Source organism: Meleagris gallopavo, chromosome 5, assembly GCF_905368555.1.
Source record: "Meleagris gallopavo chromosome 5, MGAL_WU_HG_1.1, whole genome shotgun sequence".
Lineage (NCBI taxonomy): Eukaryota > Metazoa > Chordata > Aves > Galliformes > Phasianidae > Meleagris > Meleagris gallopavo.
The window spans coordinates 12,583,966-12,608,855 of NC_139408.1; the positions used below are offsets into that span (position 1 = coordinate 12,583,966).

The window sequence follows — 24,890 nt, forward strand, 5'->3', positions numbered from 1 at the left end:
ACAATGACTGTTAATTGGGATAAGTATCAGTTTGTGCAGCAGTGGAAAGGAGCTAAGAAGCTTTGTTCTTTGTAGCTAACTGCATCTGACTGTCAAGTCAATCTGAGCACCATTCTTTGGAGAGTTAAAATGTGCCTCTTGTTGGCCACAGTTCATGGTGCACTTATTTTTAGAGCAGCTGGTCACTTCTTGACCTGCAGTGAAGGTACACAACATATTGTTTTCTACTGGCCAGGCTGTTGGAAGAAACATTCTTAACTGTTGAGGTGTTGTGGATTACTGGAATCACATCCTCAGTTATAAAACCCAAGTAATTAGGCCAGAGAGGTCTTCAAGCATGGGTGGTTTGGGGGACAATGATTATTCTGAGAAAACAAGGTGTTCAGCTTTTTCATTAAGGGAAATACTTTATATATAAATATATTTCCAGTATGTGCATTGTCTCAAGCACTATGAAGCATCCTAAATATCTCAGTCAAGTAGATTGTCATCTGTGTATGTAGCTTTAACTAAGAAACTAGAATCCATTGCTGCTTTGCTTGTTGTTTCAGTGCTTCCTTCCTTACTGACACTGATGTCTTGTATTAAAGTGCTGTTCCCCACGTGTTGTCTTAGGTGCACTATTGACTGGAAGAAAGGAAAGAATGTTACAGTTAAAACAATCAAGAAAAAACAGAAACACAAGGGTCGAGGCACAGTTCGGACGATTACTAAACAAGTACCTAATGATTCTTTTTTTAACTTCTTCAGCCCAATAAAGGGTAAGCCTGGAAATTGAGAATTTAGGATTCTTACGATACGCTGTGCATTTTGTAGATAAATACAGCTTAAATCTGCAAACTGTATTTGTTCTGCTGCACTGTATGCTTCTTAATGGGAGAAGATAGCAGGTCAACTTGGGTTGTTCTGCATAATTTGACAATTAGGTGTGCTGTATAAATAGGATTTCTTGTGTGCAAAGTCTCTTGTAGAATCTCCTAAAGAAGTTGACTTCCCTTACCACAGGATGGCTCCCTGCATCAATTTGAGGCTCTTAGCTTGTGAAGAGCTCTCTTCTAATTCTAGTTGAAGTTCCAGCATAAAGGCTTCACTGAAACCTTTGTGTTAAGCATCGGAACGTTCTGCAGGTTCTTCTGTGATTAATTGTAGTGATCCACGATGCTCCACATCGTACCTTCCTAATTTTCCTGTTTTATTTAATGCTAGATGTATACCTAAGTATTTAAAGCCATTTGGATATATTCTAGGAACGTTCTGTCTTTCATACATCTCCCACTGTATTCTTTTTCAAATTTAGATGGAAGAAGCAGTTTACAATCAGAGTAGTACTGAACAAAATCAATATTAGGACCTGTGATTCAGCTGTGGGCTTTAACAAAACACCTGCTCCTTCTAAATCCCATTGCAAATCCCTGTTTGTACAAGAATGAAACAAGTGTTAAGTATTCCCAAAGTTGGTTTATTTGGTACAGAAATATCCTTTAACTTATTTTTTTTCTTAGATGAATAGTTATGTAGGTGCTGTTTTGAGAAAGGGACAGTGATTAGTTAACCTCATGATGTTTTTATACTGGCTTTTTAATTATGTAAAGGACATGCTCTGTAGCCATGTAAGAAATATCAAAGCTATGGTATCTGTTGGCTGTTAATACTACATTTTCAACTTGAGAACAGACAGAACCAAATTATACATTTTGCAGTAAGTTCACAGTACCTGTGGCACTTGAATGGAGAATGGAAACCTGTGGGATTTTCTGTTATTTATAAACAAAATGATAACAGACAAAACGATAGAAGTCCTGTTCCTTAGTTCTGAGCAGCACACTTCTGTGTTTTGATCACGTCTGTCCTGGTTGCAGTATCAAGCCTTTTCTCACAGTCCTTTGCCAGCTCCTCACGACACGTCAGCCTACTTGGGAGGATCTGAGTTTGGGGAAAGAAGATTTATGGTGCTTTAGAAAAATAAAGCTGCTGTAATCTCAACACTTGGGCAAAAATAAGCAGTGTTGCTATTTGAGGGGGAAAATGCAATCTGTGTGCGTTTGTAGAAAGGTTATTTCCCATGCAGAGATCTTTGATGTTGGGATGGTAGCTTTGGTGCTTCTGCTATGGCATACAAGGTGCAGCTCGTGGGGTTGAGTTTTCAAAATGGATTTGAATTGTTGTAAAGGTGTAATAGTTAGCTTTTGAAGTCGTCTTTAATCACACCAGTATTTCCTGGTGTGAGAAAGTGTATTTGTACTATATTTTGGCATCTGGAATATTGAAGAGGGCTGGACTATGCAAAAGTGTTTGTATTTACAGCCTTTTCTTTTTTTCTTTGCAGTATCTGGTGATGGAGAGTCATTGGTAAGTTTACACTTCTGAAATGGTAGGATTGCTTTGCCATATCTTTGCTAGACATCTTGATATCAACTGTTCAGATTCTTTAATTGAGTTTTGTTATTTTGCTGAGGTTGAACTTCACCTTGATAAAATGAAAGATACTGTTTAAATCCTGTGATATTTTGCTGTTGCATGTCTTGCAGATAGAGTATGCCTGTGACTGTCACTGTTGGGAAAAGGTCATTTACTTTTTCTAATCACTCAGCTGGTAACCAGCCCTTTACAATTCTGAGGCAGTCTGAACAATTCTGCCGTGTCAGAGCCAGCAAAGTCAATGTGAGCTTTTATTTAATTGAATGTTCTTTAGCAGTAATCTCTATACACACAAAGAACACTTCTAAGAGGCAGCCCTGAAAATCTGGATTTAGACTTACTTTTTTTTTCTGTTGCAAAGTTAAATACTGGTGACTGGAAGGTTGATGTTGACAGTAAGGCGATGTTTCTCAAACCTGTAATGTTTTTCTACTTAAAAAAAAAAAAAAGTGATGTGCTAGAAGAAAAATATTTCACACTGGTTTGGCTGGTTTGCTTTGCAGGATGAAGATTCAGAGTTCACTTTAGCTGCAGATTTTGAAATTGGTCACTTCTTCCGTGAAAGGATAGTCCCTCGTGCTGTGCTTTATTTCACAGGGGAAGCTATAGAGGATGATGATAATGTATGTATACCATCAGCATTTTGTTTATTAGTCACTGTGTACATAGAAATAGGCTCTCGCTTCTGTGATTCGTCTAGTGTGTAGTATTATGTGAGAATAACAAAAAATCTAAGGAAGTTCTTGTTACTTGGGAGTAGGAAAGAAGTATTCCATTTATTGTAAGCTCTCAATTCTTGTTTCTGGAAGAAGCTCAGCTTCGGATATTGCATTTCAATACAGTAACCTGCTACTACACGAGTTCTTATGCAAATATTAGCAGATCTCATAAGATCTCTTTGGTTTTCTTTTTCAGTTTGAAGAAGGTGAAGAAGGTGAAGAGGAGGTGAGATGCATACTACATCTTTTATAGATAACAATAACTTACTGTATTCCAGTTTCTGAAGTTACGTAGGATACTTCTTTCCAAAGAGTTGAGCACAAAGAGTTCAGCATTCCTGTGTTGTAAGATCTATGTATGTTTCTTCAAAAAAAAAAAAAATCCAGATTTTTTGGTATTTTGAGAACTACTTCGACACCTGTTAAAAATAATTAAACTGAAGCATTTTTTTTGAGTGCTGCATGATAAAAGACATCTCAGCATCATTTTAAAATATCTATTATTTAGGCAGTAGTAGAACTTGTTTTACAGCTGTTAGTTGTCATAAGCCTTGAGACTTGTCATTACCTAACACAAGGTTAAAAAGGAAGAGGAAACAACTACTTGGGTTAATGGTTTAATTTAGAGTAAGAGTTCTATTATATTAAGGGTTCTGGTCCATTTACTGTGATGTTAAATGAATACAAGCATATCATGAAAGGCTTTGCACAAAACCAGTGAATAAACTAATATATTTGACAGAATAATGTTTTTATTTTACTGTTTTTGTGTGGTTTTTTTTTTTTGCTGATTGGTTAAAGGTGCACACCTGAACATCATCAAAATCACCAGAGTGGGATTAATCAAAAGTAATAATGCTGGTGATCTAATGCAAGCTGACAGCCTTCAGCATGCAGTTGCTTTTCTCCCTTTTTTAAGTTACAATAGAGACTTCTGGGCTGTTGAAGGTTAACTGTGTTGGTTTTTGGCTTTTTTTTTTTTTTAAGCTGGATCTTGTTACAATTATCCATGTTTTTAATCTGTCCCAAGTGCCAGGTTAGTGCTGGGGTAGTTATACTTGGATATAGGTGTGTGTACAGCAGCACACAAATACTGCAAAATCCTGCACAGGAATACTGAACTTAGCCATAGTGGTTCGAATAAGCTCTGGGAGGAGGTCGAGAGAAAGAATAAACTTAGACACAAATACTTCTTATCAGAACTGCAAAATTCCAAATAATGCATCAAATGAGACGTCAGATATTGCTTTGGTAGAAAGTTTACCCTAAGTCTCACTGAATCTTATAAATCTGTTTTAAATCTTTTGAAAAGATGTTGCTTAAAGATTTCTGAGGATGCTGAATTCTTTTAACCTAGCCCAACTAGTTGTAATGTTGACAGCTGAAACACCTGGCATACAATGGTAATATCACTTGCTACTTTGTGGTTTTTTTTCTCCATTGCAAAAAGTTGCACTTTTAACCTGTTTTAATTTCTGTTAGTTTATCTCTATTTTGTCATAGGAGTTGGAGGGGGAAGAGGAGGGAGAAGAAGAGGAAGATGCAGAGAGTGATCCTAAGGTAAAGAGTTCAGTGTGTTTAAGCATAGTACAGGCCATAATTAAAAACCATAATTAAGCTTGCAGCAGTTTGTGAAAATATTAATAAATCAAGCAAAAACTCCTGGCTAGCTCCTGACTGTATTGTTTTCATCTTCCACAGTACTCAAATTCCTCTTAAGTGAGAAATTAATGTTTGGATAAATAGAAATTAAGAATGATGATTATTTTTTCTGGTCTCCCAAACCTGCAACAAGGGAAAAATAACTTCTTAACTTTGTCCCTTTACTACTTAGTGCTACCTCTGTGTAAGAAGTATCTCTCTTCCTTTAGGAAGGTCTTACTGCAAATATTTTTCTGTGGCTGAACTTCAACTTAGAGTTGGTCTGACAAGTCTCAGCTAGCTCATTTACTTACGTTCTTTGTTCAGAATTATTCTTTTTGGTTGTTCTAATGGCTGCGGGTTAGATGGCACGTGTCTGCACTCAGCTAGAAATCAAAGTTAGTCCCCAGCTTTTAAATTTAAACTTGATGAGAGCTGGTTTAAAATTCAGCCAGAGGGGTAGTGATCCTTCTGATAGGTATTTTTCAATCCTTCAGTCATATTAAAGCTAAAAACTAGCTTTAGTAAAGCTGGGACAGTGATATACTTCAATGCATTTAGTTCTTAAAACATCAGCTTTTAATCTTTTTTTTTTTTTAAAGGCACGGATGAAAAAGTGCTTGATCTTTGGATGAAAGTCTTAAAGCAGCCTAACATCGCTGCTCTTCTGACTTCACATCACATCACATTGCTAGTAAATGCTTATTGTCGCCATATCAAGAATTAAACTTATTTTCATGAACAAGAAGTCTGTATTGTGGGAAGACTGTAGGATGACAGGAATGTTCTTGCTCTGTTCTGAAGGATCAAAATGCAGTAGCATACCTATAGTGAGAGAACTTAGACAACTGAGGAGCAAAATGTTAGTTCTGAGTCAATGTGTATTCATGCTAACAAAAGACATAATGGAGGAAGTGTGAAATCTGGCATTCTATAGGAAGAACTTTTGAAATACCTTGGAAGGTTGTAGTTGTTACCTCCTGTATTATTTTGTACATTTCACTTTTCACTCATGCTGACAGTTCCTTTCAATTTTTTCCCATTCAGGTGTAATTTAAGTCTGTTTATCATTCATACATTTCTAGGTAAGGTGGAATTCCATTCATACCTAACTTCCAAGAGTCCCATTGTAGCCATGCAATGTAGTTTGTTTGCTAGTTTTTGTTTTATTTCCTTGTATGGGTTAAAGGGGGGATTGGAAACTAGGATTTATTAGTAACTCGGAATAATAGAAATAAATGCTTACAGAGATGAATGCCTTTAAATCATAATTAAAGTAGATTTTTCAGAATGATCTCCTTGCCTTCCTGGCACAGCTTGTGTTTTGCCTTTGTATCAGACAAACTGTATATTCTAGACTGAAGATAAAAGATACTGAGACTTGTCAGACGTCATTTTTCCCTGTTTCTGATTTCATGTTGCATCTCTTTACTGTTTCTAGTGTACTTGCAAATTCTTAAATATCTCCTCTGCTCTCCTTGAGAACTCTTGTAAGTCACTGACTGACTTGATATGTCCTTTCCAGCATTCATATTTTTACTGTTTGACAAATTCAGTCAGTCATTCTGAAGAGACCTTTTCTTCAGTGCTTGTGATTCCAAAACAGGTTTTGTTCTCTTGCTCATTTGTCTCTTTTATTTAAAAGAAGTTTCTTCAGTTCTGTCTTGTCATCTTTCACGTATCTTCTCATGCCTCATATACAACACCACCTGCAATAGGTTCAATGCTTCTTTCCTAGTATGTTAGGCTTGTATGTTTCTTTTTAATTGCTTATGAGAAACTATATTCTTTCCATCTCCACTTAAGTATTGCCCTTCTTTGCCATTGTTCAGTTCAGCTGTGATTTTATTTACACTCTGTGCTTTGAAAAGCCAGCCACACTGCCTCAGCATACTTGCACTGTCTGTTCACCTGCTGTAGTAGAGCATCAGAGCATTGTTTGTCATGACAGCTAATATGGTGTCCTGCTGCGATCTTGCACAGCTGTTTTCCCTTACTACAGTTAAAAATTGTTAGCTGCTGGCTTTAGTTTTCCAAGTAAAGCATAGAATTCTGGGTTTGCCTTTTAAGGATGGTGCCCCTAATCCCATTTTCCATTGCTGCTTATGTTCACTGTGCTAACTGGACCTGTCTCTCCCCATCACTTGCCCTTCTTTGCCTCTCAGTCCATTCATCTCTGGAGCTTTTCTTGTATCTAGAGTAGCTTTCATTTTCACGTACACCAAAGTAATGGTTCTTCAGTCTGTTTTGGTTTTGTATCCAGTTTTTCCTCATCAGTCGTTCCCATGTTACCTCCTGTATTGTTGTGCTTCATTTGCTAGATAAATGTCAACACTCTTCTCTTTGCTTTGGCAACTCTTTGTCCTTCTTCCCTCACAATCCTGTCAGATTTGAGGTGTTCAGTTAGGACCAGGTCAGTATCATCTGTTACACAAAGGACTTACTCTCTGCTGTGTTTAAGTTGTGGCTTTGGAAGACTGGGTAGTCATTTAAGTGGAAGTAACTTCAAAAGATATTTTGACTAGTATATTATCTTGATAAGCTGCATTATTCTATGTGCTTGCATGCCCTGTTCCTTTAACTGCCTTTATTTAACATTACTGACTCTATGCTTGAATAGAGAAGTAGTTAACTGGGTAATTTAGAGCACTGGTATGATCTAAAGTTCTGTTGTTGGGTAGAGACCACTCATACATTGATGCATTTAGTCTTCCTAGTACAGCAGCAGAGGGACTTGTTCTGAAAATAAGTCTGTTGTTAACCTTTGTAGCATTTCCTCTGAGGAGGAAGAAGTTCAGAACTCTTTCTTGCTTAGCTCTGGTTGGCTATGAATTTACCTACTGTGTATGCATTTGATGTCCTTGCTTTCTTTTCAAGAACGTAAAGAAAAAGGAGCATGAGGTTTAGCTCAAGGACTCCAAACTGGAGTTAATTTCATGCTAGAGCAGTTGAAACCTCGAAAGGCTTTTTTTCTGCTGAGCTAGAAGGATCATCAGCTTTAGTGCCTACTGTCTGTGTTGATCCCACTGTTGTTGGCAGCAAGATATGTTTGGGAATCAGAGGAGATATTGACAAGCTGCCTGGCTGCTGTGGCAGATGGAAGCTTCCATTACACAAAAATATGTAAAAGTAAGGAGAGTGAAGGCCTGATTGTTCTTTGATTCAGCTAGAATATGTCCTGCCTAATATGTTGAAGATGAATAGAAATATGGGTTGTTTTTGTTTTAAGCAATGACATCACATGAAATAAAGATCTAGCTTGAAAGCATTAATTCACTGAGGTAAATGACATGGCTGCTTTGCTATGGAAGCAATTGTGTAGAGAAGTCTACTACTTCATACCTGCTTTTCTTCCCTATTTCAGCCCTCAGATCCTAAAAAAAAAAATTGAAACTTTCTCATGAAATTAGTGCTCGTCTTCTCTCCATAAGCAGTTAGTGCAGTTTAGCTGATACGATGGCTGATGTCTGAGGAAGAGGTCTGTACATAGGCATGTTTCTTGTGTTGATCTCCAAGGTAATCAAATTCCAAAAGAATCAGCCCATTCAAGCGAAAGAGCAGTGTTATAAATAAAAGGGACAAAAGTTTTACACTGATTTGTTAGCAGAGGAGGAAAAAAAAATTTGTAAATTTGAAAGTAGGTGGGAGTCTCACTTCAGTAGCCTGTTTATCTCCATTGGAACAGTTTCTCAAACTGGAATGAAAGGCTCAGAATAGTTGAAACTGCTGCTTAACCATAAATAAAAGAAAATGAAATATTTTAAAGATGTTAAAATTAAAAAAAAATCCTCCCACCGTTCATTTGAACTGGAGTCATTGCTCAAGACTCGTATGGGTAATATCTTCATGACAACAAGAATCCTTGCGTGTCTGTGTAGCAGTGTTAATGAGCCTCAGCACATATTTACTGCTACACTTATTTTAAAATAATTCCTTCTCATCTTTGCCAGTTCTGATCTTGTGTTAGTTTTCATTGCCTGGCTTGAATTCACCAGTGGTTCTAAGATACGTTGGGAAGTTAATTTAAAGACAACACGAACGGAAATCTTGCTCCAGTGGGGGAAATAAATAGAGCAGAGTCTGTATAAGACTGGTAAACTGGACTTTAGTAGTACCTGGCTGTCCAAATGTTATCAGCAATCTGGGCACCGTGAGAAGAGCAAGCTCAAACCCATGGCTCTGCCTGTGGGAGTATGGATGCATTATTTCAATCGCAAGAGTCTGGGCCTGGATCTTCAGAGATCCATTACAGGCCAGAAAGAAAGTTTTGGCTTCTGTGTGCCTGGTGGGACAGCTGTGACTTGAAGAAAGTGTAGTCATTACCTGTGTCTGTGCTCCTTACTGCTTAACCCTGAGCTGACTGAGTGTGAGGCATCATGGAGCTCACGTACTGGCTTGCTCAGCATGAGTCGTGTGATGCTACTGAAAGGGTAGAAGAATGATAATGCTGGAATGTAGATATGAGATACTATCTTGCTGCTTATGCCCTGCTTAAACACTTGATAAGCATTGCTAAGATAGTTTATAACATTCCTAGCTTGAAGTTGACAGCATATCTGTCAACATTTTTTCTTGAAAGTCTCTTAACGACTGGCATGTATATGAGAGCCCTTTTAAACGGTACTTTTCTTTATGCTTACAAAAATAAAGATGAGTATGAAGAAATTTATTAGAAATTACAAGAGTTTTGGTCGACTGTTAAAATTTACCAGAATGGCTGCGATGGTCAGCCTAATAACAATATATTATGTTGTGTAAACATGTCTCTCTTCTCAAGAGGGATTTCATGCAGTGTTTAGTCCTGGCTCACTGAGAATGAGTTCATGTTACTTGGGAACCCAGGAAGATGACAGAGTGCAAAGCTGAAGTTAACCAGATGTGCTGTGGGGGAGGGAACCACAAGAAAGAAGTCTGGAACATCTCTGGTGTACCTATGTAAAAGACAAAAATTGGCTGTATTTCAGTGGAAATGTTACTGCTGTATTTCAGTCAATGAAGGGAAAAGTAGTTAGGTTTAGCACAGCAAATGGACAAACGTCCTGAAAAGGAATCTTAGTGACACTGCTTCTTTTTCAACTAGGCAGAAGTCTTAAGTTCTTTTAGCTCTTGGTCACTTGATGCATAATTAACCCTTGCATGTCTACTTCTTTTGCAATGTATAAACTCCTCCAGGATAGTTAACAAGAAACATCTTGTTTTGAGGTCTGTGGTATTCAAGGTGTCATGTTTTATAGCTGATTTTTTTTTTTATACTAGAATTCAGAAACTTTTGGTGACTGTTATTTTGTTTATAGTAAACCATAAGAGCAGTCAAGAGAGAAGCAGACAACACTGGAAAAATTCTTCTGCTTTGTAAGAGCGCTGATTTACTACAGCAACAAAAAAAGCAAGAAGTTCTTAGCTGTTTGAGTACTTGTTCTCTTTCCCAAGTACACTTCCTTTTGCCAGAGGGGAAATTGATTTACTCTCTAATGAAGGTGTTTCTACTTTTGCATACTCAGTTAACATATGGACTTCTTGCCTGGTGTTTAACTTGTTGAATAGTTACCTGCTGGTGGTGCAGAACCCAGAAGAAACTAGCACATTAATTACAGTTTTATCACCTGAACAAAAAAAGGGCAAGGCTATCAAAAACTCAGTCATGCTGCAAAATGAGCAGCACGACTTCACTGCTTGCCTCCCTCCTCCAGGTTGGTGAGGGAGATGGCAGTTTATTGCTAAACAGTTTAATAGGAACTGAAAGTCATTCTGAGCCTCTGGTTGGGGAGGAATAGGAAATGATTTGTTTTCTGGTTTGTTTGAACCTTGTCCTACTGGATGGAGTTTAGAGAATGCGAATGTAGATTAAATAATAGTATGAAGTATTAAGCAGTTATGGGGGGGGAGGGGAAAAAGAAACTGTGACTGCTGTTCAGACCTTTGTGATCTAATCTGAGTTCACATATAACTTTTCTTGTATGTTAATGACCTGTAATTAGTTTAAAACCATGAACTCCAGTTATTTTATTCATTGAAGTGCTTTATTGCAGGCTGTTTTATTTTCTAACTTTTCTTCTTTTTCCATTTAAACAGAAAGATTCCAGCCAACCTGCTGAATGCAAACAACAGTAATAAGGAAATACCACTTCAAAGTGATATTTGAACAACATGTAACAAATATTTGGATACCTGGCCTGCAGTTCAGGATACTTCATCGCTGCAGCACAATCTTATTAACAATGCTTAAAATTAATTTGTTTTAAAATGCATGATTTTCACTAACTTTTCTTTATTGCTTAACATGTACAGTGGCAACTTCAATGCATTTGGGAAGTAAGAGGTTTAAATAAAGCACACTCTACAGCCGTTGGTACACTGTAGCTTAGTATGTCAGTAGGCCTTTAGAGCCTTTTACCCTATGCATAGGGGAATAGTCCAGACTACCAAGTGAAGATTCTCCATTTTCTTGTTAACCTTGAAAATTGTGGAGTAGCAATGTGCTGAGAAGCTAAAGTGAATGGATTACATGTATGGTAGCTGAAACAGAGCAATATGAACTTTTTGCTAGTTCCCTCCCCCCTTTTTTAATGTTTCTTGCAACCTACAAATCAAACTAGTGCTTGAGCAGCTTTAAATGTCATATTTATTATCTCAGTAAAACCAATTGAATTGAAGTAATTTTACTTCATGGAAGGGGGTGTCATATTTGAGACTTAGTTGTTCATCTTACTATTTATTTATTCATGTTTGTAAGTACTTTGACAGAATTAGTGCTTTTTAATAGTTTTTAATATACTTGAAAATATTCTTCCTGTTTTGCATAAAACATGGGTACTTGTAAAACAAATTTTTTTAATTGGTCTCAATGTGGTAGCCTAAACAGAAGAAATGAACTTGCATCAGAATGACAACTCTTCTGGATGGAGATCTAAACATAAAGGCCAAACTGTTGCTGTTGATGGAAGTGGGTTGCAGCCAAAGAACCAGAAAAGTTCCAGTAGTCTTATCGCTTAGTGTCCAGCATGGAAAGACCTTACACTCCAAACACAGAAGCTTAACAAAATTCAATAAATCTGAAGTTTTGGTGTCTTACTTGCAACACTGAAATTATTTCATTCCACAGTTTGTTTTATTTAAAGCTCTGAAGTCTTCAGAACTACTTTCTGTTGTTGTGCGGCACTTCAGGTACATGTTTCTAGTTTCAGCATCCATTGCCAACCTCTGGCAGCAATTGAATAGCAGCTGTATCAACACTGTGACCAGGCATGTAGAGTGCTCCAGCCTTACCTTACACATTTGTAACTTAATACGGTGTTTTCAATTTGTACAGAATAGATAGAATATTCTATTAAAGTTGTGAAACATTAATTTTGGTGCCTGTCTGGTCCGTAATGCTTCTAAGGGTCGTTGAACTTTCCTTCATTTTTATTGTAGTTAGTTCTGAAGTCTGTAATAAGGGCATGCCACCTCTTTGGCCTAACGCAGCTCTTAAATGGGTGAGCATGCAGCTCGTTTCCTTCGTAGTCACAAAAACAGAGAAAAGCAGCCTACCTAAAAACTGCATTATAGAGTTCTTCAATGTAAAGCAGAACAGACCAGCCTGGCGTGGGGGGGAGTGTGGAGGAGAAAAGCTACACCAAGCACTGGGCCTGCTGTAGCTGTATGGCTGTCAGGAGGAGGAATAAGTGGAGTCTGCGTGCATGCAAGCTGCCTAATCGCAGTGTTAGTGATGTTAGGGGCATCACATAGTTATTTGACTGCTTGTCAAATCTATTTATATATAAATAAAAGAAATGGAACGATACTCCTTTATGACAGCACAAGTGTACTTTCTACTACATGGTTAAAGAGGAGTGCTGCTACCTGGAGATAAACATCTGTGTGTTAGCACCCTTGTGTAATTTATGTGCGTGAATCCTTAAAGGCTAGCTTTAATTTTGAGAAAACGGGAAATTCCGGAACGCAGAGAGTGAATGTGCCAGCATTCAGGAGGAGCAAATGAGATGAGTGGGTAATGAGGCTGACGAGCAAGATGGGAAAGCAGTGGGAAAGCTGAGCTGGGCTTGGTTAAAGCAGCATCAATGCCAGTTGGGACAGCCTAACAGGGAGCTGATCTTGTCAGAACCAAGCCTTGCCTTACCATTACTGATCTATCTGATAATGAGAGCTTAAAAAACACTCGTCTGTTTGCAGGTCGTTATTTATAGACATAAACTACAGCTGAAAAGGGAGGGAAAAAAAAAAAAAAAGACTGGGTGTTTTCTGAAGACTGCCTGAAGCCAGATAAATTGTCAGATCTTACGCAAAATCAAAGCGGGAAGTTGGAAAAATGGTGAGGTGATACCTACAAAATTGAGTCTCCATCCGTGCCTGCTAACCATTGCAGCAACTCGACAGAGGAAACGGGTTCAGCCTGTGGGAGCACGCTGGGTTGATTTGGTCTGAGTTTCAGCAGCTTCTGAGCCAAGGAAAGAAATGGCTCTCGAGGAAGCCTTGAAGGCACTGCATTGGCAGCCGGGATGGTGGTTTCTCAAGGGCCTTTGGCACAGGTTTAGGGTCTGTGGGACCTCGTGGCTGGGATGGCCAAGTGATGCTGTCTTCCAGGCCAATTTCGGTGAGTTCAGTTATCTGGGTTTGACTGCCACCTGGTTAGGCTTTGTGGTAGCTGGAAGAATTAAAATGGGCTTTGCAAGTTTCCACTCTCCTTACAAAACAAGCTTAAAACAAGCTTTTCCTGTTCTAAAATAAAGGAGACAATAAATTCATTCTCAGGGAAATACTGCCCTGATGGCAGCTCCAGGCCAGCGCTCTCTCCCGCAGGAAGCCGGCTCAGCATGGCCAGAGAACACATTGCAGGGAGAGGTCAGGCTGGTTGTGGCACAAGGAAATCGCTTCTTCCTTGTGAATCTGGTGATTCAGAAGGTGAGCTTGAGATGTCAGACATGCTCCAGCTGCCTGAAGTTACCCCACGTTAGCACATAACCTTATGAACTCATCTGTGCTTTTTTTTGAAGCATCTCAGCTTGATCCTTTTGGGAAATGAGTTTGGTGAGCTAGGAGGCAGCCCTTCCAGCTGAGCTTACAAACACAAATTGTGGGCTAGGAGAGATGTGAGGCTTGCTTCCCCACCACGTTACGTTTCCCTCGGCCTTGGGATTGCTGAACACTGCCTGGTGCCATGGCCCTCGATGCGCAGCCACTGGAGGACCTGAAGTTGGCCTCCTGCAGATCATCTCAACAAGCTGCTGCAAATGGCAGTGCTTTCTGTAAGCCATTAAAAAGAAAAAAAAGCCACAAATCTCTGCCATCTGTTCTTCGCTCTGCCTCTTCCGATGGATCGGACTCTACGATTTCTGAAACAGAGCCGGGGAGGTGCTGTTCCCTGGCATCTGCCCAGCTCTGTTGCCACGGCTGTGACCCGTGAGAGGAGGTGCTGCTTTCCCAGGCAGCGTGGTCACACCACCCGCAGCGGGCAAGGCCCTTTCCTCATGTGCTCACACCGTGTCCTAAATACCTCCCTCCTCTCGTGGGCCGTCAGCCACTCAGGTCTGACAAGCGTTCAAAGCGAGGATCTAAATACCTGAATGAACCCCTCCAAGGCTGTGCGCTGTTAATGAAGCATCCTGTGAATGAAGGCTGAGCTGTTCGCCAAGTGCCAGCGTTGCCTGCAGACCGGTCCCTTCTCTGCCTGTTCACCTCGCCCTTACACAAGCGAGCTGCTCCACCCAGCCGCCCCGCTCTTGCACAAGCCTCATTACCCGCCGGGTTTTACCGTGGGAATCCAGACACCGACCCAGGTGAATGAAACCTGGTGAGCGCTGGCTCCCATTGCCAGCTCACACCAACCTTCCTGCTATCACCCTGCAAAAAGCCCAAATCCCGACAGCGAGTTTTTCCCTCTGAAAGGGGTGGTCTGCAGCAATGCTGTCCACCTGCTGCTCACCCCTTCTCTGCCCCCAGCACCCACGGGTTGAGCATTGCCGATACCAGAGCTTAAAGGGCTGAAAGGGAAGCGGGATGGAAAGGAATGTGCTCATTATGCAACATGACCCAAAGGAAAATAATATGTGTGATAATATTTTGCATTTGCGTGGGGCAGAAACTAAACAGAATGGCACGACGCTGGAAAGGACCATTGGTCTCTATTCCTTGTGAGCTGTTGAATGACCATCCTACAAAGCAAAAAGAAGTCTTTAGCAGTAAGGGAGATGAGGCAAAGGCACAGGTTGCCCAGGGAGGTGGTGGATGCCCCATCCCTGGAGACATCCGAAGTCAGGCAGGATGGGGCTCTGAGCAACTGACCTAGTGTAGGTGTCACTCCTCATTGCAGGGAATTGGACCAGATGGCCCTTAAGGATCCCTTCCAACTCAAACAATCCTATGATTCTCCAGAATGCAGCTGTTGCACACTTGCCCAACTTTTAGGGGGAAAAGAGAAACTCCTGTGTTTCGGCCTTATTGGCCAACAGAGGGAAGTTCACACTTGCAGGCAAAATCCTGAGGTCAGGAGAGCAGGAGCACAAGTTGGCCACGTGCACCCATCCACCAGCGTGCAGCCACTGCGTCGGGGAAAACCAGCATGTGGGCTGAAGGAAAGGCTGCAAGATGTTCTCCCCTCCCTCTCCTTTTTTTCTTAATTTCACCCAATTATATAGTCTTCCTTCTTCCTTTTCACGCTCCTGGCTTAAGGCACATTTGAAAGTCTTTGATATGCCTGGACAGAAAGAGGAGGGGTGGGTGCAGAATTAGTGTCAGTGCCACGAACAGTGAAAACACCTCAAGTGGGAGATGGGCTACAACATGTCGGGAGAGGCAGAAAGGTCGCACGGCACTGCTGTGCACGAGTGAATAGTTCAAGGCATTTTGATGCAGAGAAAAACCAATTAAGATATAACCACTGCTGACATTCCCTTGAGTCGTTTCATCTCTCACCGCTTCAAAAAAGCAAGGAAAAACAAATTACGTCCTTTCAATCCCAGATTTATATAGGATGAATTGTTGCTTAGCCTATGAAAAGATCAAAAAGGAGATCTTTGAAAGAAAGATCGCCTACAAAGGATGCTGGACTATTATCATACACACACACAAAAAAGGTTAATAAGCACACTTCAGGTCAAAATGTAGACAAGTGCAGTGTGTGTAACGAAGTGTGAACGAGGGCTGCTTTCTCAGGCATTTCACAGCTGGCAGTAGGAGGGCAAAGCATGGTGCTAGGGTTTTGGCTGCATCTACAGCTGCAAGATTGGCGGAGCTCGGTGGGCTGCGAAGTGTTGGGGCTGCGGGATGAATGGGAGCTCCTGCCCAAGCAAAAGGGGTGATGGAGGCAGGGAACAGGGCTGGGGCACTGTGTCACCTCCTGCTGTTGGTTCTGGAGGAGGCCCCTCTGCAGATGTGCCCCACTTCTCTGGGGACTGAGCCGGATGGTGCCATTCCTAACACTGAGCAGGGTGGGGATCGCTGCTTGGGCTTTGCTGGCCACGGCTTTGGAGCATCCCTCCTGCATCTGCAGGGACAGGAGGGGCACATAGATAATGATGAGGAGGTGAGGCCGCCCGGCCTTTCTCCTCGACCACCCAGAGGTGCTTTCAAAGCGAGCCCCATTGAAGCCGTGGGGTTGAGGAGAAGCAAACAGACGCCGTAATTGCGCTGCGCACTGTCTCATCTCTGCAGCCAGTTGCAAAATGTGCCGCCTACCTCCCTCGTCAGCCAGCTTTAATTGGCTTTAATGAAGAGGTAATTATGTGATTTCAATTTTTAATTAAAGGGGGCGGTGGGGTGGGGAGGGGGGCCGGCCGCCTGCGAGCGTGGCCCCGCGGCGATGCCAGGGAGCGCAGTGGGTGTTGGGGGGCTCCACCCAGCCCTGCTCAGGGGGCGCGGGGGAGCGGATGGGAGCTGGCTGCCTCTGGACACACCACCGGGGCTTTCGGATCCAGCCCTGTTGCCCCAGGCGAGCTGTGGTGTCGGAGGCAGAACATCAAAGGGGCAGCGAACGGCTGAGGGGAAAAAAAAAAAAACCAACCAAAAATCCCTGCAGAGCCAAACCGATGCCTCCCCACACACGGCACAGCCCAGAAACATCTGGGTGAAACGCGGGCCGGCTGCTGCTAGGGGAGGAGCTGCAGGCCCGCAGCAACAGGCTCCCATGTTGCCTACGCATCTCTCTCTGCCCCACACCATGCTATCAGAGGTCTTGTGCCCCGACGAGAGGCGTGAAGGCCTTATGGCCTCCTGCAGCCCTGAGCCCTGCAGCCCTCTCTCCTCGGGCCTTGCAACCCAGGTCTCTTCTTCTTCTTCCTGCGACTGGAGCTGCCTCTAGCAGCAGCACAACTAACCCATGGCCAAGCGTAGCCCCCGCCTTGATTTTGGGGTTTTTCTTGCACATACTCTCTCTACAGGTGATTTCCAGGCTGGTGGCTCCCCAACATGGAGCTGGGGATGGTCATGCATGGAAAAGTGAAAAATAAAATGGGAGGAGGGAAAGCGAGTAAAGTAAAAAGGAACGGAAGCAAGGTCCAAGGTCTCTCTGCACTTTCTGTGCAATGATTGATTCAGTTGCTTGGCAAATATAGCTGGGCCACATCACAGGCTGCACTTGGGAGGGCTGAGTCACACCATGCTGCTTGCCCAGCTTCGTGCCCGATGGGCCAGAGTGCTTCCTTGAGCCAAGAAGTGAAACCTGCTCTTTTTTTTTTTTTTTTTTTTTTTTTAAACTAAGCCTGAACGGAAGCAACGTACGAGAGCTGGGCCAGATCCAGCAGCCTCCACCCTCAGAGGGGTGGGGCAGATAAAAGCTCTCTGGCTTTCCTCTCCGCGTGTCACTGCCTCCCACAAAGCTCATCAGCCCCTCACCCCCATTTCCTATTGATTGCAGCCTCAGTGCTCACCCTCAATTTGCTATGGTGGATGGGCCAATGGATTTGGCATCCTGTAGCCCACAGCTTGCCGATCTCCTGGGCGCCATCCAAGGAAACAGCCACCTGCATCCTCATCCTGGTGCCCCTCTTGGAATACCCAATGTTCTCACCCCTTGTGGCTGTCACAGTGATGTGATAGATCCCAAGCTCCTGCGGTGGTGCCCTCTGAGTGTGTTCACAAAAATAAAGTGTTTCTGGGAGAAGACATGGCCTAGGAGTGCTCCCAGCTCTGGAAGTCATGTTGAGGGTGAAGGTGCTGCTAAATAAAGGGACCTTTTCTTGGGATAAAACAACCTCTCCCTCGGTGGTGCCACTATGGTGTGGCTGCAGTGACTCAGTGGGCACACATTGCGTGGGAAGGCGTTTCTCCTCCATGGCAACAAAACATCCAGTGTAGGGATCTGCTGGAGAGAATTACCTTTTCCTGAATAATTGTGACATAATTGCCAATTGAGGAGGCTACATGGGGGCTGTAGCAAAAAGTCCTGGAGGAAGGAGAAGCAGTGAGTGGAAATAAGTGGCAAATAAAGATTGAAGTCCCTGAAAAAAGGGGATTTCTGGCAGTAACTGTGACCCTTCCAAGCCTCTGGAGGGTGAGTGAAGGAGAAGCAGCTGAGTCACCACAGATAAGGGACAGGTTCCTTCTCTTATCAGCTACGGGTGTGCAGGCAGGGCTGGGCTGAGGGCTTGTCACTCTGCAAAGAAATGTGCTCACGGGATGGCCAGACCCTAACACCCAGTGCCAGGGACACCGTGCTGGGACCAACCTGTCTAGCTACAGGCCTGTGGAACACCAGTTTTTCTTGGCATTGACAAAGCATGAGCCGCATGGTGCTAATTGATGGGTGGTTAAATGAATCCTGGATGGCAGAGCTCCACCAAGCACCTGTGGCTATCATCATGTATGGGAGATGATGCTCGTCAAGAAGGGAAGGCCAGGATTAGGGACTGAGCCATTCTGGCAGTGGCAGGGGGGGAAGAAAGGGGGTAGGAAGGAGATGGGCACACTGAAAGCAGGCACTTCTCCTCCTGCCTCTGAGCAACTCTGCTCAGGGTCTTGAGACTTTGGCTGTGAAGCCTGCTGCCCTGGGCTGGTGGTGTTAGTGTCAGGAGCTTCAGCCTCGTTTGGCATTATTTCTGACAAACGAATGGTTTGCTCTCTCATTTACTCCTTTCTGGCTACCTCTAAGCAGGACAAACAAACACACGTATTTGTGGAGGGGTGCCCAGGCTCAGTCCATGCCCAGAACAAACTGTTCTACCTATGCTGGTACTTGCATCAAGAGCCACGACACTTCAGCCCCGTGTCCCACATGGCCACCCGCACCCTGCCGCAGCCTTCGCCACTGCTGATGCAAGCCTGAGTGTTCGTTTCTGGCGAAGGTTGTCCAATTATGGGAAATCCGTCCAGTTCTGTGACTTTGACTCTTGCCCCATTAAAGCTGAAGGAATGCCTGAGTCATCCCGATGCCTGCCAAGAGCCTTAACTCCTTTTTCTCCACCCGGACTTTCCTTCCCAGCTCCGAGGCTCGGCAGCCAGTGGGGCCGGCGTGTTGGTATTACTCTCTGATCTGAATAGGAGCTCAGTACTTACAACCTTCAATAATAATAAAAACGGTGACTTAATAATGCCAGCAACATAATTAATAACCATAACAATTCAATTAATTGTTGAATATTAAAGCCGAGGGATTTGCAAGCATTTTATTCCTACTGCAGGAACCCCCTCTGGTTACAGCGGCTCTGGAAAAGCTTGGATTAAACCCACTGCAGGGTGGGTAATGCTAGCTCAGTTCTACTCTGTGAGTGCTGCCCTAAAGGAAACCTCTTTTAAAGGAAGCTGGTAATTGGGGGTTAATGGCTAGGCTTTTAATATCGTTTGGCAGTAAGTTGGAGCACTCAGAGGATCAGTATTAAGAGTTTTTTAGGCCATTGCACATTTTGTGTGTTTAAAGCTGGTCTAAGGTGTCACTTTCTGGACCAGGTGATCCCATCCCATCCACCCCACCCAGGCTACAGTTTCCCACCCATGACACAGCTGCATGAAATGAGGGCCGTGTAGAGCACAGTGCTGTAATCACAACTCACCACTGCTTTTTGCAGCCGCCAGCATTGAGCCCACCCCAGCACAGCCCCAGACCCGGTGCTGTGACATGCCCTGAGCTACCTCCTGCAAATATTTGTCAAGGTGGAGCCGGGTGTTCAAACATGAGAGGATCTGAGTAACCGACAGGAAGAGAAAAGACAGATCCAGCTTTCACAAGGTAGCTCCATCAGGAGCTATTAGCTGGGGCGGTGGGAAGCCAGCAGGCTACACAGCTGGGGCAGGTGAGCTTTGGGAAAGTCAAACAAAGTCAGGGAAAGTACGTATCACTGATATTCCTTTTTCTCCCATGGTTCAAGTTGCTCAGAGAAGCTGTTGGTGCCCCTGCCCTGGAGGTGCTGAAGGCCAGGTTGGATGGTGCAGCCTGATCTGGTAGGGGACAGCCCTGCTCATGGCAGGGGGTTGGAACTGGGTGGGCTTTAAGGTCCCTACCAACCCAAGCCATTCTGTGATTCCATAAAATCTAAATACTAAATACTAAAGCTGATGCATGGTGAGCATATGTAAATATATATATATGAAAAATAGAAATAGCTGGCAGCAATGTGCTTGAGAGTTTGGGCTCAATCCTCATCCAGGCTGGAGATGGGAAATAACCCAAATCTTGGCAGTTACATCACCTCACCATCCTCCCCCGCCTCGCTTTTGCTGATGTTTTGGTTAGGCGATCTGGCAACTGATCTCAGTGTTTACCCCTAAAGTTTACTCATTGCTGATTAAAAAAATAAAGAAATAAGCCAAAAAAACGGAGCAAAGCGAAAAGCATGGCCAGGATGATGCACTGAGCACAGAAGCTCAGCCCTTGAGTGGGACAGCTGGGAGGGGACTTGGGGCACACACTGCACTGGGATGTGACGTATGGTGGCGGTGAGAACGTCCCACTCGCACACAGCTGTCAATGCTGGCCATGCTGAACGGCCCCAGGAGCACGTCTCACCCTTCCTCATCTCCGCCGTGAGGTTTGCAGTCATGTTTGTCATGTCCATATGACCTCAGCGTGTTGGTGGGGGCTGTGGGTGACACAGCAGGGACCTGCGAGGAAACAGGACACACTTGGAGTTGTTTCAGCACCTTTGCTTGGCCACTGCCCCATCCTTAGAGGTGTTCAAGGCCAGATTGGATGGGGCCCTGGGCAGCCTGGCCTAGTATTAAATGGGGAGGTTGGTGGCCCTGCATGTGGCAGGGGGTTGGACACTCATGATCTTTGAGGTCCCTTCCAATCCTTGCCATTCTGTGATTCTGTGATTCTGTGATTCTGTGATTCTGTGATTGAGCTTGGCATTTTTGCAGTTGTCTCTACAGCAGAGAATAAACTTGTAATACAGAACAAATTGTCTCCTCTCTGACAGGATGTCCTTTTCCTCCCAGCTTATACGCTCACATATACAGAAGCACTGATGTGCAGCTCAGTTAGCCTAACACCTCTCCTTCCAAATCATGGCCAGAGGATGGCCTTGAGAGAGCCAATGACAGTCACAGCTGTTGGCCAATGCCACCCATAGGATCTCCTACAAGAAGCATCTCTACACACACATAAAAAAAGGCAAAGATGACTCAAAGCCACCTTACTGGCTGCAGAAAAGAGGCAGGGTGCTTGGAGCAGTGACCTACAATTCACTGTATTGCTGGAAGGCCCGGCTCTTTGTGGTCTCCAGTAAATACTATCGCTGCAGCACAGTGGGGTAAAAAAAGGTGAGCTGGCAGCACGATAGGAAGCTGCAGCCTACTGGCACCATGTGGGACCACCACAGACTTCATGTGCAGAGAGCACATCGACATCAATCAGGGCTGAGGTCTCCAACATTTATTACCATTGCTGCAAAATAAAGATTGCCCAAATATTTACGCTACCAGGATGGGGTTTGGGAATGTCCCATCTCGTTAAAATCATGAAATGTAGCCCAAAGCATCTCCTGGGCTCACTGGCTGACCAAATGTCCGGAGCACTCCAGTAAACGTGGTGTATTTCAGGGCAAGCCACCAGTGTTCCCTCATCCTCAACCATTTTGGCTCTCATTGAAGGAGAAGCACTGGCTCACAGTCCGTCCCACGGCAGCCAGGGCTGTGTGCTAACCTAATGGCACAGGTTAATACCTGAAAGTAATCAGGCCCCACATGGGATAAGACCCACGAATATGAGCACTGTGTGTTGGGACCCATGCAATATGACCAGTGCTCAAGAGACCAGGAAATGTGAGCCTCTTTTTTATCATTAGTTGCTTTTGTACTCAGACTAAACACCAGCATAATGTGCTCGACACAGGGTCACAGAATCATACAGTCATTAAGGTTGGAAAAGACCACTAAGAACATCAAGTCCAACCCCCAGCCCATCCCCACCATGCCCACTGAGCCACGTCCCTCAGTGCCACATCTCCATGCTTCTTGAACAGCTCCAGGGACGGTGACTCCACCTTTGGGCAGCTGCGCCAGTGCCTCACCACTCTTTTTGAGATGAAACTTTCCTTAATATCCAACCTGAATCTCCCCCGACGCAACTTGAGGCCATGACCCCTCATCCTATCACTAGTTACCCAGTGTGTCACAGATGGGGAGACAACTTCTGGGCAGAAGCAAACACACCCACACATCTGTAACTGCTGTACTGATCCAACGTGCCCGTGTGGGTTCAGTGCTCCTGCCCTTGTATGGCTGCAGCACTGGGAGCCTGGTGAAGGACCGGCTTCCTGGAGATGACTCCTTCTGCCCCTGGCCCCTCGCGATGCTTTCATGACTGTGTGCAGCAGTTTACAGCACACAGCGGCAACACACTGAGTCAGTGGGATGAAACATGTTCAAGCTGCTTTGGAAAAAGGAGTCTTAGTCAGATAAATATTAGTAAATTGAGCAACTGGGGCTACGTGATATTGCTGATTAATACATGGCTTGCGTACGGCATGAAAAACTCTCATAGATTGAGGAAAGATGCTTCCGCTGCTGCCCTTGTTTAAGTTAGCCCCAAACCAGCTGAAAAGCTCCAGCTCTGCTGCATTTCATTTTATGTAATCATTAAACAAACAGCCTTGGTGGCCTCCATCTGTCTTGTCGAGACCTTCCCAAGTGAGGTGCCCCAGGACAAAAGCATCTGCCCCTGCCTCGCCCAGCTCTGCCCTGAGACCTGAGCTGCTGTGCCTGGGTCACGGGCTGGGAGCTGATGGCACCGTTTGGGCCAGCAAGTTTGTGAGGGTGGAGGATGATAACAAATCATAACCCTAAATTTCACAGTGTACTTGAGGAATACTCACATTATGTTATATACACACATATATATGTATAAAGGAATATGAAAATGTGAAAAAAATAAAAAATAAAAATAAAAAAAAGGAAAAACATATGTGAACAGCATGACAAAATGATGTTCCTCACTTTTGTTTCTCCAGTTCCACACTGCCAGTTTGCAGCTATTCTGTGTGTTGCTCTTTTTAATCCAGGATTTCAAGGGACCCGATGCTCACTAATCTATTGCCATGGGTGCCTGTGGGGACAGCCTCCCTCTGACACAATGAAACTCGGAAGGCAGCAGTTTATGAGGCGAGAGCGTATGTTTCCCCATTACTAATCGACTTCAGCTGGCAGGATTACAACCTCAAGCCTGTAAGCAGGCTTTTCTTCTCCTACAGATGTCAGGTTTAAAGGAAAGGAAATCATTATGATAAAAAAAAAAGTCATATGGCCTCAATTCTCCACTTCCTGCTGCGGAGGGGTAATGCTGGCTGAATCTGTGGTCCTTGCCCAGCACAGACCCATCACAGGGGCTGCACACATTGCCAGGATCACAGCAGCTAAGTAGCAACGGGAAAAATAACATTACAGCAGTGGAAACGCTGATAGCATGCAGGGTGTGAGCAAGGGGTGATGTGTCTGGTGGAAGCCCCGCGTCCCCAGGGTGAGATGCTGGGCTGGGCTGGGCTGAATGCATCACTACCACCCGCTGGAGACCCCATTGCAGGGTGCGTGGGGAGAGCTGCAGAGGAGATAAATCACCATCTCCTCATTCAAAAAAATATATTTTTCATTTTTCTTGGCCCTGATTGCAGCATTCTTTCCGGAGCCGCCCATGTAGCTGCTGTGCTGTCACCATGACCCGTGTAACTAAGGCAACCCATTTCTGCTATCAGGAGGATACACAAACCCAAAAAACTGAAATGACGAGCAAAAGCCCAGTTGTGGAGCATGCACTGCACCACGACACATAGCAACAGGGCCTCTCGTGGGTTGGGAGAGGGGTACCGCAAAGGGAAGTGGTAGCATCCTGCTGGGCTCTGCAGGTGGGAGATGGATGTGGATGCTGCTTCAGTTCTGTTTTATTCTAGGAAGGGACACCCACGTGTAGTTAAACTGTGCTTGGAAACATCACGCTTGTCCCAGATTCTGGTGCCAAGAGCTGTTAACTCCATGTCAATTCCTCACCCGATTCATTAACTCATATTATTTTAAAGGCAATGCAGACACTTTTCTCCTTTTCCTACGCTGAGCTGCCTGGTTTGAGGGCAGTTGATGTCACCACTGCTTTGCTTTAAGACCATTTCTGTGCAACTTTTGCATGGCCACAATGCAAATGACAGTGAATTATGGTATGTTAACGCACTGGGTTTTCCTTTTCTGTGGTTATCCATGTGGCAAGCCCAATGTATGCAGAAAAAAGGAGAATTCTTACAGTGGACATACAATGAAAACCAGGACTGGTGCTGCAAAAGAACCCATTTTTTATCTACACTTTGAGCATTCTTTTTCCCCCCATGCTAAGACACGCTGATGGCTGTGGCAACAAAGGTTCTGTGCTTCTCATGGCTCGGTGCAGATCACCCTGATGAAAGCCAAAGCAGGAAGATGAACCCCAAAGGGGGCTTCTGACCCCGACCTGCAGGTGTGAGCCTCACTGAAAAGCAGATTTTGCTTTGCACCAGACTGTTTGAAGCAAGGTGTGCACAGACATGCTGCGTCCTGTAGCTTTCCAGACCGGGGGCCTTCCTGCAGCTGTTTCTTGTAGCTCTCCTTTTTTCCTGCCAGATTGCTCTGTTTGAAGTGGTGTCCCATTTCCTGTGCACAAAGACCCTTCCCCGCTGCGTTCTGGAGCCCTTTTTAGAATATAATAATAATAATAATAGTAATAAT

The 24,890-nt window shown here is 43.9% G+C and overlaps 1 protein-coding gene and 1 long non-coding RNA gene across 7 annotated transcripts in view; one reads left to right on the forward strand and one right to left on the reverse strand.

Moving 5' to 3' along the window:
• NAP1L4 (nucleosome assembly protein 1 like 4) overlaps window positions 1-12,125 on the forward strand; it is a 26,339-nt gene extending 14,214 nt beyond the window's left edge. For 3 of the 6 annotated variants that reach the window (XM_085224283.1, XM_085224280.1, XM_085224284.1), the window contains 6 exons: window positions 616-761; window positions 2,327-2,349; window positions 2,922-3,041; window positions 3,334-3,363; window positions 4,641-4,697; window positions 10,851-12,125. In XM_085224283.1, coding sequence (XP_085080409.1) covers window positions 616-761; window positions 2,327-2,349; window positions 2,922-3,041; window positions 3,334-3,363; window positions 4,641-4,697; window positions 10,851-10,889 — 415 coding nt within the window. In that variant the 3' untranslated portion in view covers window positions 10,890-12,125. Of the gene's footprint in view, window positions 1-615; window positions 762-2,326; window positions 2,350-2,921; window positions 3,042-3,333; window positions 3,364-4,619; window positions 4,698-5,825; window positions 5,864-10,850 lie in introns of all 6 variants that reach the window. The other 3 variants (XR_014883411.1, XM_085224282.1, XR_014883412.1) reach the window with 3 other exon arrangements.
• Window positions 11,446-14,620, reverse strand: LOC146544243 (uncharacterized). Its single transcript, XR_014883418.1, has 2 exons — window positions 14,338-14,620; window positions 11,446-13,422 (listed from the first exon to the last, which is right to left on the reverse strand). It is a non-coding gene; the product is annotated as an uncharacterized LOC146544243 (long non-coding RNA).
• Window positions 14,621-24,890: the final 10,270 nt, after the last annotated feature.